Source organism: Nelumbo nucifera, chromosome 2 (assembly GCF_055504915.1).
Source record: "Nelumbo nucifera cultivar China Antique chromosome 2, China Antique-T2T, whole genome shotgun sequence".
In the NCBI taxonomy this organism is placed as follows: Eukaryota; Viridiplantae; Streptophyta; class Magnoliopsida; order Proteales; family Nelumbonaceae; genus Nelumbo; species Nelumbo nucifera.
Genome location: NC_142650.1, coordinates 67,575,797 through 67,593,180, shown reverse-complemented (window position 1 = coordinate 67,593,180; position 17,384 = coordinate 67,575,797). Strand labels below are relative to the sequence as shown.

At 38.8% G+C, this 17,384-nt stretch overlaps 1 protein-coding gene across 8 annotated transcripts in view; it reads right to left on the bottom strand.

The window, feature by feature from the left end:
- Positions 1 to 13,283, bottom strand: part of LOC104601423 (TatD related DNase) — a 34,353-nt gene extending 21,070 nt beyond the window's left edge. Inside the window, exons 1-10 of one of the 8 annotated variants that reach the window (XR_002022884.2) lie at positions 13,030 to 13,265; positions 12,909 to 12,929; positions 12,702 to 12,802; positions 12,517 to 12,574; positions 12,332 to 12,375; positions 12,129 to 12,209; positions 7,402 to 7,472; positions 7,129 to 7,239; positions 4,816 to 4,898; positions 483 to 699 (exon numbers count right to left, since the gene is read on the bottom strand). Coding sequence is in view for 6 of the 8 variants with exons in the window: in XM_019198446.2 (XP_019053991.1) it covers positions 418 to 699; positions 4,816 to 4,898; positions 7,129 to 7,239; positions 7,402 to 7,472; positions 12,129 to 12,209; positions 12,332 to 12,375; positions 12,517 to 12,574; positions 12,702 to 12,802; positions 12,909 to 12,929; positions 13,030 to 13,051 (874 nt within the window). In the remaining 2 variants the exon portion in view is untranslated. Of the gene's footprint in view, positions 1 to 417; positions 700 to 4,815; positions 4,899 to 7,128; positions 7,240 to 7,401; positions 7,473 to 12,128; positions 12,210 to 12,331; positions 12,376 to 12,516; positions 12,575 to 12,701; positions 12,803 to 12,908; positions 12,930 to 13,029 lie in introns of all 8 variants that reach the window. The other 7 variants (XR_735872.3, XM_088898385.1, XM_088898386.1 and 4 more) reach the window with 7 other exon arrangements.
- Between the last annotated feature and the right edge of the window lie 4,101 nt (positions 13,284 to 17,384).

Genomic DNA, 17,384 nt, shown 5'->3' with positions numbered 1-17,384 from the left:
TTTGGTGGAATAGATCCAAGTAGGCACATAAAAAGGAGGTCAAGGTCCACGTGGTCAAACCCATCCATTTAATGAACAAGTCCAAGTGGCTGTGAAAATTTGTAAACACTTGCACATGCTCTGGGAGATGCTTATTGCAAGCAAGCATTCCTTTCATATCTGGAAACATTTTAAAGATATATGATTGATATTTGGAATTTTGGGATGCTCATTGATGTGGTATCATTAATATGAGATCAAAGAAGACATTGTAAATATAATTTGGCAAACAATGGTGAAAACCAGCCCTGCATAGAATCCATCTTTACTGCTAAGGATGGTTCTTGACAGATGTCAAACATTCAGACATAATAATCAAAATGTTTTGAAAATTATATAGGTTTTCTTTATAAAATTCCAAGAGAATAATATATCCACCTGGAAATAATGCTAGGAAATGAATCCAATTTATAAGGCACCATGAGGGAAGAATTTCTGCATACCGAACTAAACAAGGCTCATTACGGCCTTTAACTATGCAATCTTGATCATACTTTTCTTTCTTCTTAGAAGGCCATACTGACTTTACAAAATTAATCCCAGCATGAGTATTCTTGATTTCACAATATGGTGAATCTGTCTCTATCATCATTCTTTCCACAGGAATGCCCCTTACTACCTCAAGATTTTCCGCTGTCTTCAAGGAGCAACCATTTACACCTATTTAGTACCACAAAAATAAGTAAATACAGAGACAAAGAATCAGAGGTAAAATCTGTTTCAGCAAAGATACTTAAAGACATACTAAATGTGAAAACAAGAGATTGTTTCACAATCTCCTCCCTCCCTCCCTCCCTACCCATTTGAGGTATCATGTAGATGGCCCCCTTGATTACATCTATGCAAAGAGGCAGGAGAAAAAACTTTGGTTCTAACATATATAAATAAATGTACAGAGCAAACCAAAACAACTAAAAAAATCTTTAAACAAGAATTCTATTTGCATTTCTTTTCATATCCAAAATTTAAACACATGAGAAATACAGAATACGAGGAAAAAAACTTTACAACATCATATCCCTCTTTTTTACAGACATAATGTTTGGTACAAACGCTTCCTGGGCTAAAAATCTCCTCATTTTTCTTCTTCACAGTAATCCGTAACCAGCCAGATTAAGAAATCCAACTGAAGAAGACATTACTCATCCAAATCATGTTCTAGGAAAGGAACCATAGTTAATCAAATTAAACAATTGTATTGTAAACAATTTGTATCCCTTTTTCCAGTCTTTATATCTGCATTATTAGGTACCCATAGTCAGAAAATTTAAAGAACAAGGCTATAGATGGCTTGGTCCTTGTACATTTGTCAAAGCAACTTACTTTAGAAGCGAAACCATAATCAACTGAGTAAAATACCTCACATATAGATGCCTTCTTTCCCTTCCCTCTACATCCAACAATTTCTTCTTTCAGAAATGAAGTTTAGAGACCATGTGTAAAAGAGAAAATGATGACAAGATTGTAATATGAGAGAGAAATATTCCAAGAGTATATATATATATATTGATCAATAACTCTGCAAAGATTTCATTAATTAGAAAACTTTAGGATACAACAAGAAGTTGTGAAAGAAGCCAGCTTTAGTAAGCTGACCCGGAACAGAATTACAAATGTGCCAAAAACATATGTGTTCTTTGAACCCCTTGCTTTGCTAAGCTATCTGCCAAACTGTTGGCAGATCTCCTAATCCATCCCACCTGGATTGACATGTTCCTTGACATCCATTTAAGTCTTTGGAATTCATCCGTCAACTGCCATGTCACCCCTTCCCCTTTCCGCAACCATTTTATCACAGTTTTTGAGTCTCCCTCGATGATCAGTCTATTAATACCCAACTCTTTAGCCTTCTCAACCCCATATGCTGCAGCCAGAAATTCTGCCCTTACCACATCACCCTGCTCCACAAGACCGGAGTACATAGCAATAATGTTTCCATTTTCATCTCTAATGGATTACCCACACAACTCCTGTCAAAGTTCAGCTTCTTCCAACCATCTGTTGGAGGAGAGCATGCCTCAAAAAACTGTTGTCTCGTAGATGAGGAGGCAGCAATAAGTCCCCGAACACCCTAAAAAAGTCTTCAACCTTAAAAGCTGAAAACAACTTCAAGCTTTTTACCCAATGTGCCACCCTCAATGTTATTGTTTCGACTAATGCTTCCTTACATTTTTCTTTTCCTTCAAATATTCTTGCATTTCTTTCCTCCCAAACAGTCCAAAGTAGTGCTGCTGTAGTACACCTCCATAGAATCCTACCCCTCCTTTTCATGCCACTAATACCATTAGGGCTGAATAAACCTTCCAACCTGTCAGGAGAAAACCACCTGCACCCAAAAAGGGAAGTAAACCAATTCAAAATAAAACTGACAAAAGGGCAAGATATTAGAAGGTGGAAAGCAGTCTTGCCACTCAACTTACACAGGACACACCAGTTGGGGGACAAGCACCAATTTGGTCTTTTCCTTTGAAGTACATCAAAGTATTAATACAACCATGAAATACTTCCCAACAAAAAGTACTGATTTTAGGGGGGGAGGGCACCAAATTTCTTTGACTGGGGAAAGGATGAGAAGAGTGAGTAGCAACCAATGATTGTAGAAGGGATTTACAAGAAAACAACCCGTCAGAATTAGGACCCCAAATCCTAGAATCTAACCCACCTTCTCCCAAGAAAAATGAATTCAGCAATCCTAACAGCCCGGACACTGCAAGAAGTTCAGACTCTCTAAGGTTCCTGTTAAAGCCAAAGTTCCAATTCAACCCTGGAAGGTGAGATGGTTGACTTAGGAAATATGAAATAGGCTTACCCTTGAACCTGGACAGATCACAAAGAGAAGGAAATTTCTCACCTAGAGGAGTATCTCCAATCAAAACATCCTCCCAAAATCTGATTTTACTACAGAAGACAAGTCGTACCTGATATGATTTAGGAAGGTAGGGAGAACATCGTGGATGGCCTTCTAGGGAGCAGCCAAGGTACTCCTACGGAGACATCCAACATCCCATCCGTTGCTCGACATGCCATGATGCTTGCAACAACTTTGTGCCATAATTTCTCGTTTTCATTTGGAAACCTCCAAAGCCATTTGCAAAGCAGAACCTGATTCTTCAGCCTAACATTACCAATTTCCAAACCCCCTTCCACCTTCAATTTCATCACCTTTTCCCATCTAACCAAATGATCCTCCTTTTTTTCCCCTGGCTCCCAAAGAAAATCCCTCATGACATTTTTCAATTTTCCTCACTATCATTTGTGGCATCCTAAACACTAACATGTAGTACACTAGAAGATTTGCTAAGGTAGACTTGATTAGAGTTATTCTCCCCCCCCCCCCCAATGAGATATAGTTCCTTTTCCACCCTGCCAAGCATTTCTCGATCCTTTCCACCACTAAAGACCAAAAAATAGCAGATCTATGGTTGCCTCCTAGGGGTAAGCCTAAGTGTTTCAATGGCCACTCTCCTTTCTCACAACCTAGGGAATTTGCAAAAAACCTCACTTCATCCTCTTTAATGTTGGTTCCAACCAATAAGCTCTTTGACCAATTAATCCTCAAGTTAGACATCCTCCCAAAGAGTTTCACAACCAGCCTCAGATTTTCCCCTCCATCCCTACTTTCACCATCACAAAAAATAAGAATATCATCTACAAACTATAAGTGACCAAAACATTATCCCTCCAACTAACCAACCCCTGAATAGCTGCACATAGTTTGCTCTCGAAATCAATTTACTTAGGGCTTCAGCAATCAAAGTAAATAGAAAGAGAGAAAGGGTTCGCCCTGCCTAAGCGACAATTTTCTTGTTGTTTTTTTAACCAACAATGATGTGATCATGAAGATTAATAGTTGGAATAAAAGGGGATTAGGAAGTGCCACAAAAAAGAGGAGTAATCAAAGAATTACTGAGGAAGGAGAGACTGGATTTTGTTCTAATCCAAGAATCCAAAATTCAGGAAGTAGACAAGAAATGGATAAGGAGCATGTGGGGAGAGAGGAATACTAATTGGAGCTTTGCTCCCTCATGGGGTGCATCGGGGGGCATTATAACAATGTGGAGGCCGGGTGATAAAAAGCAGTTCAATGTTTGGAAGAATTAGTGGGCAGATTCTCAGTTTCTATTAAGTTGAAGGGTGTGTAGGACGCATGTGAATGGGTTCTCACGAATGTCTACAGGTCAAACTCATATAGAGAAAGGAATAAATTGTGGGTGGAGCTTGGGGATATTAGGGGACTTTGGGAAGGACCTTGTTGTCTAGGGGGAGATTTCAATGTAGTAAGATTTGTGAGTGAAACAACTGGGGGTAGGCAAAGAACTACATTGAGCATCGGGGGGCATTGACTGTGTAGCCATTAAGGTCATACATTGGCTGAAAGTAAGTGACTTATTTAAAGATTTTTCAGTGGATGATATACAAAGGGGTTGGTCAGTAGTGCCAAACTCTTCAACCAGACAGCCTGTTCTTCAGCCTTCTTGGACACCAGCAACACAACAAAGGGTAAAGTTAAATTTTGATGGAAGTTCAAATGGGTAATCCAGGAGATCTTGGGGTTTTAGGCTAAAAGCAGCAATGTTCTTGTTGTATTTTAACCAACAGTGATGTGAATAAATATATTGAAAATTAAAAAAAATTAAGTACCCAATTTCTAATGTGAACCTTTTCTTTTTCCTTTTTTTTCTTTTTATTTTCCAAGGAAGGAGGAATACAGTCCTAACATTAAAATTATGCAAAGGATTAAATGGAATTCTAACTTAACAGCAAACAAATATTCACCTATAAATAGATCATTGAAGGATAAGAGCTTGTCACGATCTTCTGCACTGCCAGTGAATGAATGGGCAACCCCGGCACTGAACCTGCCAAACAAGCGGATAACATTTCATTAGATATATCACATAAAAGGATATACTATAAGTAGGCAAAAATAGAAATCCAGCAACAGTACAGAGTCAAAACATCCATTTAGCAAGTAAAAATAGGTTCAGACGTTAGAATTCTTGTTGTCAATACATCACATAGGCAATGAGACCTTGGCCCGTGACCAGGGAAGTGCTACCTAGGCAATTTGTAGAACAATGCTGCTTTCATCAATAGGTGGTTACCTAAACAACAGTTTTACTGGGTAATTGCCATAAAATGCACATTTCTTTTAGATGTGTAGACAAGGAAAAAATGATGTGACTATGAACATATACCATAGAATACAACACTATTGATTATTACTGAATTACTAACAAATAGTTTCTTAGGGTTTGCATTTCGCATTTAAGTTCCAAATTACGACTAATATAGTTTCTAAATTTTCTAACATCCCATTCCTACCCTCATCCCCAATTTGTTCACAATCTGTTGAAGTCAGCAGGGGTAGTTTTTTTTCTTTTTCCTATTGTTTGTCGACCCTTTTTTCATAGTTGTACATTTGACAGTAATGAATAGAAGTATATAAAGGGTCAGCTGTCAAGAAAGTAACTGATTTTCTCTTGACTGCTCCTCCCTTTCTTCCTATCTCTTCTTCCCTCTTCTTTCTCTTCTCTTTCTTCTCTTTTTCTTTTCCTTTCAGGTTGGCACATGGTATCAGAGCCGATTACTGTTAACACCGTTCTTTTCTGCCCTAGAAAGTAGAGAATATTCTCTATTCTTTGTAGGAGGAAAAAGGGACCAACAAAGGATTGGTCACCCCTTTGGAAATGAGGCTTTGATGCCTAAAGTTGTGGCTGTTCGTGAGTTGGTGATGGTTTGCTAAGCTTCCTCCACTCGGCAGTTCGAAGAGGAGCAGATTTATAGATGTCATAGGTGCAGCTGTGTTTAGTCTTCAATGTGGTGAAGTGAGTAGTAGTTTGTGGTGTATTGGTGGACTGTTGGTGTGTGAAGCTCCCTTTGTGTTCAAGAAAAGTGTAGTGATCCTTTTACATTTTCCTATGGCCTCATCAAGTGGTAACCCTAAACCTACAGTGGTGGTGCAATTAGACCTAATGAATTCACAGTTGGCCACAGTAAAACTCAATGTACCAACTATATACCATGGGCTAAGTCATTTGAGGTGTCTCTTATTGGAAGAGGTAAGTTGAAGTATATTAAGAAGGGTCCATTGAAGAATGGATCAAAAAGATATAATGAGTGACTACAAGAGAATGCTCAAATCATGACTTCCTTATGGAATAGCATGGAGAACCACATCAAGGTGAATCTTATGTTCCTTAATACAGCTAAGGAAATTTGGGACCATGCTAAGCAATTATATTCTGGACAAGATAATGTCACAAGAATATATCAATTATAACAAGATTATTTTTCTCTTAACAAGAGGATAATTGAAGAGTATTATGCTTCATTGAAGAACTTGAAAAATGAGCTTAAATGTCTATCAGCTCCTCCCTGTCCACTGACTTGAAGGTGCAACAAGAACAGAGGGAGCATCTTGATGTTGCAAGATTTCTGTCAGGATTGAAGTCTGAGTTTGAACCAGTGAAGGCTCAAATCTTGGGCAGCATTGATCTCCCCTCCTTATCTGAAGTTTTCTCCCATATAAGGAGAGCTTCAACTCCTTATAGTGACCATGTTCCTACCTCAGAGAAATCAGCCTTAGTAATTTCTAGAGGAGGTTTTGCAGGCCGATGAGTTAGGGGCTGAGGTGGAGGTGCTACAAGAGGTTTTGGTTGTGGGCCTAGAGGTGGCTATAGCGAGGGAAGAGAAGTTGGAGGTATAAGGGGTGGTGGACATGGATCAATTAGTGAATGCTCACATTGTGGTAGAGAGGATCACACAGTTAACTTAACTATGACTTATATGGCCCCCCATCTACTTGTGCCACTGTCAACGGCTCCAACCATACAGTATGTTTTGACTCCCTCCATGTACTTGTGATTATGGAGGGAATGTCAACTTATATGGCCCCCCATCTACTTGTGATTATGGAGGGAATGTCAACTTATATGGCCCCCCATCTACTTGTGATCATGTCCCTTGATATTCACTTTTACAATTATAACATTTTTTTCAGTGCACTTATTGTAGAATTTTCCCTTGTATACAAGAGTAAACTATGAAATTGATATTAGGAAAATTCATAAGGTTCTAAAAACTCACCTCTCTTTATTTCGTGATAGAATGTCACAAAAATCTTTAGCAGCTGCACGCATGTGCAGAAACATGGGTAACTTCATGGCATCTGCTAATTCAAACTGCTTCTCAAAATATCTAGTTATGAAGACATGAAGAAATAAACAAGAAAGAATCACATAAACTGAAAATTTCTTTTTGGTAATGGTATACGGTTAAAGAAAAATCATGCAATAAAAAAGAATTAGTATTAGAAGAAAAAAAATTTTCCTACTGAAATTCATCAAGTTTTGAGCATACTTCTTCTGAATTTCAGATGGGCAAAAGTGAAGCCTGTCATAGTCTAATCCACATTCACCAACTGCCACCACCTATACAACAGAAGTATGAAGGATTAATAAGAAAACAAGAAATTATACTTAGAAGCCAAGGAAAGTTGGCTGAAGATACATAAAGAAATTATATGATAGCCATACTTGATACTTACATTACCTAAGTGATTTGCCAAAGCATTGGAGATATATTTTTGAAGATAAATAAAGAAAAAAATTATTAAGAAAGAAGAAAGAAAGAAATACAAAGAGTGCTAAGAAATCACCACAAACCGAACAAAACAACCCCACCCTAACAAACCTCAAGCACACCACTCCCATCCCAAAAACCAAATAGAATGACAAACCGACACAACACTTGACACCCAACTCTCCATCTAGAGACCCAACCAGACAGACCACCCAGACTAAATCTCCAACCCAAAAGAGAACAAAATTCACTCACCCCAAATGTGCAACAGTAACGTTAGGAACCTCTTGCTTTTTCTTTACAATTCTTCACCTTCTTGACCTTCTTATTGATTCCAACCCCAAATAGACCCCCTTTCGGTCTAGCAAACACCTTTGACTGGCACAGATCTGTTGAATTTTTTATGCCTAAATCTTTTAACTGCATTAGGATGACCCTTACCGATTTCTTTATCTCCATTCCTCTCATTCACCCTTTCAAGCTCCAAGACTTCATTTTTCTCGAACACTTACTCTGCTGTCACACTCCCCCCCCCCCTTCAGTCTAGCAAACACCTTCAAAACTGGCACAGATCTGTTGAATTTTTTATGCCTAAATCTTTTAATTGCATTAGGATGACCCTCACCGACCTTTTTATCTCCATTCTTCTCATTCACCCTTTCAAGCTCCAAGACTGCATTCTTCACGAACACTTGCTCTGCTGTCATACTACCTCCCTTATATTGCCAAGATTTTGCTCCTTTCTAAAATCTGTCATCCTCCCCCCCCCCCAGTAGAAGGAGCCTCAGAAGTTGTTATGTCCTTCTTACTGGCCTTCAAAAACACACCTGGGTCCTCTTCCACATCCAAGAAAGCTTTCCTAGCAAAATCCTCTCCACCCAAGAAGAATAAACCCAACCTTTTACTTACCTCCACCTCTTTGCTGATCACCGTTTCCAAATCATCCATTCTTTCAACTTCATGAATCTCATCATCTTCATCCTTTTCCGTTTGTGAACCATCCTCTAAAGGAACTGCTTTGTATTTTCTCCTCTAGTAGATCCTTATTTCATTTACTTCAACATCTTCGTTTCCTTCCCTTTCCTCTGCGTCCTTATCAAGGCCATTTTTTTCCAACTCCTCCACCATCACTTGCAGCATTCCTTGAGATTTTCTCATCCTCTTCACCTCCCTCTCCTTCCAACCTCTTTTCCTCCCTTCCATCAAAGAAAGCTGATTCAGACCCTTCCCTAACACCTTTGGCCCACTGATACAGGATCATGCCATTGTGAAAAAATCATGGCACAACAAGTCCATCTGCTTCTTCCCTTTCAATCGTTTTCTCTCTGCTCCCTGAGAACCAACATTCAACTTCATGTTTGCACCAGGTCCATCATCTCCCCCATGAGCAAAAGTAGGGGAAGATGATATCCCCTCAATGGTAAACTTTAACTCCCCTCATTCATAAAAAAAAAACAAAAAAACCTTCATCTCCCCTCCCAAACCAATCACATGCTCACTTAACATTTCATGTGCCTCCTCAATAATCACTAAAATACTATCCATAGACCCCATCTCTTTATCTGACCCATTTATTTTGGGCTTCTAAGAAACAAGCCCATCCGAGCAAGATGCCTTATTACCTCCCATGTGACCACTAATAATATCACACCCGATAGCTTGCTCCAATCCCTCCTGGTTTGACAGGTTAACCCGATCTGGCCCTTCCTCCTGTGACCTCTTAGACTTCTCCATTGAAAAACAGGCTTATGTGCATGCATCAAATTAAATCCATCTGTCAAGGCATTCTACTGAGTGTTCTCTTCCTTTTACCTTCCCCAAACTTCAATTTGCCAAAATTGAATAAGTGTCATTAACTTGCGCTCCTTCATCTTCTTGGATGCCACACAAGCCATCCCTCTCCGTCCCTTTGTCTTCCTCCCTACAAGCTTCCATCCACAGGGACACTTAAATAGAAGATGCAAAGTTTTGTAGATGCCAGCATGACGACTATTTAAAGTGATACTTGGAGAAGTCAAGGAAGATCAAACATGGTTTAACCCCCTTTTTTTTAAAAAGTGTAGCGTACTGATTGAAAATTCAAAACAGAAATACAAAATCCCTGTACAATGACGCACTTTACACCCAGGATGTACAACTGTATCTAAGAAGTATGAATCCATTTGCAAAAAGATCATTAGGATCAAAAAAGGACTTATTATCAATCTCCCTAAAAGATTTATGGAGAGACAGCCAAGAACGCAACTTTCCAAACATTTTCCTTTCCATCATGCCCACCAAGCAGGCTATCTGATCAAAAATACAACTGTTGGTTCAAGCACTTTTGTGGGAGGTGTGGGAGGAGAGAAACAACCGAATCTTCAATAATAAAGCTAGATCTATGGATGAATTGTTATCCTACATAGTCTATTTGTGCAACATATGGATGCTGAACTCAGAGGAGTTTAAAGGTGTTTCTTTGAATGATCTTCAGAAAAGTATTGTGGAGATCCTGTTTTCTTATCCATCCTCTCCAAAAACAACAAGCATCCTTCACTCAAGAATAGAAGAGGAGGTGACCCTGAACCTTGATGGAAGTGCCTTGGGAGACCTGGTCTAGCAGGGATCGTGCTGTGTTTAAGGGAGGGAATGGAGATTTATTGTGGACTTACAGTGGTCCAATCAGGATAGCAGACTCTACAAAGGCTGAAATTTTAGCCGTGCTAACTGGACTCCAGATTGCAAAAGACCTTGGCTTGTCTTCCCTAGTCATCAAAGGTGGTTCAACCAATACCATTAGGGGAGAAGAATGGAGGACCGTGGAGGCCAGCTCATTATCTGGATGAAGCTCGAGATCTTCTGGGCTCTTTGAATGCAAATCTGTTCTGGATCCCCGGAGAATTAAACTCAGTAGCAGATTGTTTGGCTAAATCAAGAGCTCACAGGGAATTTTTACATAGTGAGAGAGTAATGCCTTTATAATCTGTGTGCTTTTTGTACATATTCTCATGTACTCTTTTTTGTTTAATGAAATCTGTTATCTTTCCTCTCAAAAAAGTACAACTGTTCTGTTCAGTCCAGAGGGTCCAACTAACTGCAAAGGTAACATATTCCAAACTGCCCTGTCTTGCTCAAACTCTGTAAATGCCAGCTTTCATTCAAGGATCTTTGGAAGTAAAACTTCACCTGAAAAAATCCAAATATCTAGCCAAAGCCTGGTGGCACCCTGGCAGTGCAAACCCGATCCAGGGTGGGAATCACAGAGTACACAAGCAACACCCTTCACCCTCATGCCTCTTCTGCAGACTGTTTCTAGTCAGACACTTGTCCAAGGATGCTGTCCAAACCAAAAACACCACCTTCGATGGCACGCCCACCTTCCAAATTTTGCATCTGGGAAACAAACCCTCAACTACGGGCTCCTGCAATTCGAACATAGATTTCACCACAGGATAAAAAAAATAAAATAAAATAAAAACTGATTTCTCTAGCACCCAGGTCCTTCCATCCTCCACTGCTGTTTGTGATGTGACAGTGTTGGATCAGCTGCAAAAGATGCAAAAAAGACTAAATCTCCCAATCATTCAGATTTCATCTGAACTAGGGGCACCAAGTCGCTTCATTATGCTGTATTTTATAGCACTCCACCACCCTCACATCCTGGTTATGTACTGTAGAAAAAAGAGAGGGAAAACAGGTATTGAGGCATTGTTTCTATCACAGATCTCTCTATTCCTTCAAATACTCAGGCTTCTTTCCTTCCAAATGGATCAGAAGACAAACTATAATACTCCAGAGGATTTTCCTTCTATCATTAAGACTACTTCCACCAACCACCAGCTCCCTTACAGGCATTGGGGCCATTTGACATTCAACAAATTGTTTAAGTATGCCCAAATACTTGCAGCATACTGACAATGGATGAGGATATGATCTGCAGTTTCTGGATTACGATCACAAAAAACATAATCCTCTGAAGGAATAACAATGCCTCAGAAAATCTACTTGTCTCTTTTTAAGCATTTCTACAACACAAGTCACACTAAGAAGAAAGCTACCTTTGACTTAATTTTTTTTCTGCTGAGGCTGCATTCATGTAAAAGGAGAGAAACAAAGTTTTTTTCCATAAAATAGTTGGAAATAAAACAAAAAAAAAAATATTTCAGAAAAATTCCCACCCTTTTTATAGCAAATCAAACAGAGACCAAGTAACACAATTCCGTATAGAATAAAAAAAGAAATCCTTTTATGTGTCTCAACTTTAATCAATCAAGATTACCCATTATCTTACAACATTAAAAAAAAATTATTAATCTAGTACTAAAAAAAGTGAGCTGCAGCTTAACCTGTTTTTCCTAGTATACTCCTTACTCAAACATTGGACCACAAGAAGCTGGAGTAAGTTTTGATTGTTTTAACTCCAATGATCCGTTGGAGAACAATATAATCCGTGTGCTCTTAACACTAGTGCGTGTCCAAGCATCAAAAATTATTTTACACACATAATCAAGAATACAGAATTGCACCTTTCCTTTCTCAACTCCTTCCTTAGCCAAGGACAATAGTGCCTGAAAGTGCTTTTCTGGATCACCGCTCTCTTCAAATTCCTGAACAATAGCAACAGAGTCAACAATCCAACAATTCCAACAAACAATGAAAATACTGAACGAAAAAAAGAAATAAGTAAAAGGGGAAAAAGGAAGAAGAATCCAAATGAATAACTAATCACCTTGCATCGGGTAGGATGCACCCCAACAGTGCAGAAAAGCCTCCCTGCAAACGACAATCCACTTGTGAGCAGGAAAAAGAAATGTTAAGTTGAAGACAAGAAGAATGAAGGAATAAACATCTTAAAAAGATCACAAATCAAGTAGAAAGGACAGCGAGTGAACCAAATAGGGGAAAGAAGCAGACCATCAGTTTCTGCTATGGCTAGAGCTTCCCTTGATTCTTCTAGCGACCCACCAGTCACCTTGCCCAACACAACGCACAATTATCAGATTAAATTAATATCATAAATGAGTAATAACCCGGTTGTGAACGACTCGTGACTTGTCACTCGCGAGGTAAAGCTGGAAGAAAACGGTGGATGCACTTACTATAATCCGGTCAACTCCGGCGCTCCATGCCCTACTGAGGACAGAAGGAATATCTGCTACATGGCACTGCTTGCCATTGTAAACTCCCTTGAACATGCCATCTGTACAGTGTTTGTTGTTAACTTTTAGGACGAAAACACACAATATGATGCGAAAAGAATAGGTGAGGTGGAAATTGAGCACGACGTGTTGGTGACATTTCCTCACCTGTGAAGTTAACAGCTATATCTGTTTAAATTGACGAAACAGAGAACAATTATGAATTAGAGACCGGTGTAGAAGAAACAGAGAGCATAAGGTATTGGGTGGGTGCTGCAGAGGTACTTGCCTATCATTCGTATAGTCGCCATGGCCGAGCTTCAAAAAAGCTTTTAGGCCTGAGGGAGTGGAATTAGACTGACCAGAGACGAGAGCCGAGAGGGAGAGCGATGATGGATTGACGGCTCTAACAAGTTATGTAGTGGCGACCGGTTTTTTGTGTTATCCGGTTTTTCTGGTTTTTGAGACTTAAGGGTCCGTTTGGTTCGCGGATAGAATCGGAACCAGAATTACCTATCCCTGACGCCTGTTGGAATGGCCATTCAGGGGTGGCAATTTTCCCCGTCCCCGTCCCCGACGGGTACCCGGGCTCCCCGACCCGACGGGATCGGGAATGGGGGTACGGGTACCTTGGCGGGGTCGGGGACGAGGACGGGAAATGCAATCCCCGCCCCAACTCATCCCCCATTAATATATATAATTATACATATATATATATATATATATATATATATTATTATATTATATTAATCATTATTCGTTTTTTTTAAAGATTAAAACTTAAAAAAAAGTAAAACACTTAACCAATAAAACACTCGATGACTCGATAGTAAAACACTTCGATAGAACCTTAGCTTCATCTTCCTTCGTGAGTTCGTCTTCATCGCTGATTTGTCGACTGTCGTCGCTGACTATAGCCACTCGCTCGTCGCCGTCAGATATCGGACAGAGGACAAAGATACTCAAGTCTCGATAGAGGACAGAGAAGAGAAACTCAAAGAAGAGCTTCAGTTCTATAATCTTCTTTCAACCTTCATCATCATCGCCGACCTCAGCTCTCACAACGGTCCTCTCTCTCTCTCTCTCTCTGAGACGAAGACTCTTAGTCTCCAGTTTGTTGGGGATTCGGATCTCCAACGAGGATGAATTCCCCGTCGAGGTCGAGGATGGAGGGATGATTCCTTTCCCCGTCAGGGATCGAGGATAGGGATGGGGGGTGGTTTGGGGGTCGGGGTCGGGGTCGGGGATGGGGAATGTAATCCCCGCCCCATTGCCATTTCCAAGAATGAGAATCATAAACCCATTCCCACCAAACAAATGGTTGGAATTGGAATGGGCCATTCTAATTCCGATTAAAGCACCAATTCCAGTGAGCAAAACGGACCCTAAGCGCTTTGCAATGAACTGGTCCAAACATAGTCCAAGAATTTGGTTCCTTTTGGGAGGATAGGATCCTCTTTTCCTTTTTTTTTTTGGGTAAAATACAAAACCTTCCCTGAACTTTCTGACAATCATAAAAACCTCTCATATAGTTTCACTTTAGTCAAAACCTCTTCTTTATTTTTAAAAAATTTGACAAAAACCTCTCTTCCGTCAATGATATTGACGAAAAACGTTAAACCGATGATCAAATCTTTCCAAATACCTCTTTTACCCTTTTGCAAATTAACTTGTATTTATTTTTATTAAAATACACCTGTCGATTAGGGGTGCAAGTCAAATGAGTTGGGTCGGGTTTATGGTTAACCCAGACCCAGCCCTAAAATTTGGGCTTAAGGCCCGAGCCTGGCCCAAGTCTGAGGTCAAGCCCGATTTTCCTAACCCAAGCCCAGCCCGCCCTATAATTTGATGCACTCGGGTTGGGATCGGGCCCGGGCCAGGTTTGGGTTGGTCAATGAACCCACTTTAAAATTATATATATATATATATATATATATATATATATATATATATATATATATATATATATGTATAAATGTATATAATTGGTTTGGACTCAGGCCAGGCTCGAGCTACCTAAGGGCTAGCGGTATTGGAACGATAAGGTTCTGGGCTCCTTCGAGAATGAGATGAATCGCATTTGGCAAGATGAAAAATGAGAAAAAGAAATTAATTGCTTGACTATTTTACTTGGAAATTTTTACAAGTTTGATAGTAAAGGTAAAAAAGAGATATTTAATTGGAAATAAATCCCAATAAATGGATGTATCTGCATTTATGATAAGTGACAAATTTTGATATGAGAAGATCAATAAAATGGTAGAACAAAATTCATGAAGCAATTCGAAACTAAAGGGAAAACAAAGGAAACTTTAGTTGAAAAGTAGTGACCATTGGCAAAGAATTTTCATGAAAAAAATATATATTTTAAATAGCAAAAAAGCAACTAGTCAAAGAAGTACACCCTGCAAATTTCTTGATATAGAAAAATATACATTCAAATCTGAACAAAGGCTAATGATTTTTTTATCTTAACCTGAAATGTGTCTCGACATGCCTCACAATCCCAACGGCCATGGGAAAAAGAACAAAGATCGGGGATTTAAGTGCAAAAGAAGGACACGCAAGGTTATCCTCTTTACAAAGAAAGCAGATAACATCAACCATGCAAATCTTCCCGATGCATCGACAATCTTCGAAGTTGACCTTGGGCTTTGATGAGAGATCGCAACTCCACAAGCTGAGATAGTTCTTGCTTGAGCTCTTGAGCACTGACAACGCGCCACCAATGGTGGCAGAGATCAAGAGAGACCTTAGTGCCAGTTTTCCAAGGCAGAGGTCAGGACTCCAATTGTTAGATAATATGTCGATAGGCGTATGTCGATGGGAAAGAAAAAGATGACAATATGTCGATAAGCGTATTTTAATAAAAACATATGCAAATTAATTTGCAAAAGGATAAAATAGGTATTGGAAAGATTTGATCATCAGTTTAACGTTTTTCTTCATGATTATTAACGGAATGAAGGTTTTTGTCAATTTTTTGTAAAAACAGCGGGAAGGTTTTTGTATTTTACCCTTTTTTATACTCTTTTCCATCTCGGTTGTTTGATCGATTCAGTCATATTACTAAAAATCGTAATTCTTGAAAAATCAGTCAAAACTGACCAATTAAACCAGAAAACTAGTGAACTGATCCCAGTTTTATGAAGCCATCTAGGTCATTAACATAAATACAAACTTAAAAATGTTGATAACAAGACTTGAACCAAAGACCCCTTACTTGAATATATTGTCTTGTAACTATTAACCCACCTCTTTGCATTTACTTATGTTTGTTAATGTAATTTTTACTTTAGGCTATGTTTGGTCTGAAGGAAAAGGTAGGGAAAAGGTAAGGAAGCCTTTACAAGCCTTGTAGAGGCTTCCCTATCTTTTCCTTCCTTTCCTCACCTTTTCCTTCAAACCAAACATAGCCTTAATTCACTTGAATTTAAAAAAAAAAATGCAAGTTAAGAGAGATGAACCTTATTTATTTATATATCCACCACATGCACAGTACTTCTAGTTTGATCACAATTGAAACTCTTACCTGTGAACTCTCCCTTTTCCAATTCTATGCGTATTTTGATTTTCTGAACATTACTTTTTTCCACCTTATTCATCTCCTCATTACAATGAGAGAGCAACATCATTCAATCACATTTTTAGGGTCATTTGGAAAGGCACCACTCCAACTTTGATAAAGTTGATTTTATTAAGCCACATATCTTCGCCAAAAGTACATTTAGGCTTTTCAAGGTTAGTGACCAATTTGGAGGCTTTCAATATATTTGATGTGGGGCCTACCTTATAAAGACAAAAACCATTGCTATATATATATATATATATATATATATATATATATATATATATATATATATACCTGGAGAGAGTAAAATGACCTTTCAAAGAATCATTGATCAGAAATAAGCAATGTTCTAAATATCGATATGTGGCGTATTGGGCAGTGTCGGTCCTTTTTCTTTTACTTATTTTTATTTTTTTTCAAAACCAGTTCAAGGTCTGGTTTAAGGCTCCACCCTCTGAACTGGTCAGAACCCCGACACACCCTCTGTAGGGATATATCGGGGTGCTGTCGATACGATACATATAGGCCGATACGTGTCGATACTTTGAACCTTGGAAATAAGAAGGAAAAAGTAAAAATAGATTCATGAATGATTTGCTAGAAATCCAAAGAAAACCCTAAAGCACTTAAAACTTTTAGAAATAAAGGGCATTCTAGTCTATCGTAGGTGTTTGATATATCTAATTTAGGAGCTAAGTAGCTTGTACCTCATTTGTGGTGTTTCAAACAATGAAATGAGCAAATAGAACTAATTTAGACCTCATGAGATCCCAAAACTCTTTATATACCAAAGCTAGCATGCCATCAAGTCCTAGAGATTTGAGACTTCCTATGCTAAAAAGGCATTTTGACTTCTTCTATATTAGGTATATACATTACCATTTGGTTCTCTTCATCCAAGATGATGGGATTTATCAAATTAGATAAAAGATTCAAAACATAGTTGCTTAAGAACTGAACATGTCTAAAAGAGAGGAGTTAAAGACTTAAGTTATATCTTTATGCTTAGACTCCCAAGTACCCTAAAGATTTTTTATTCCTTCAATAGAATTCCTTTTTTGTCTAAAAGGGTA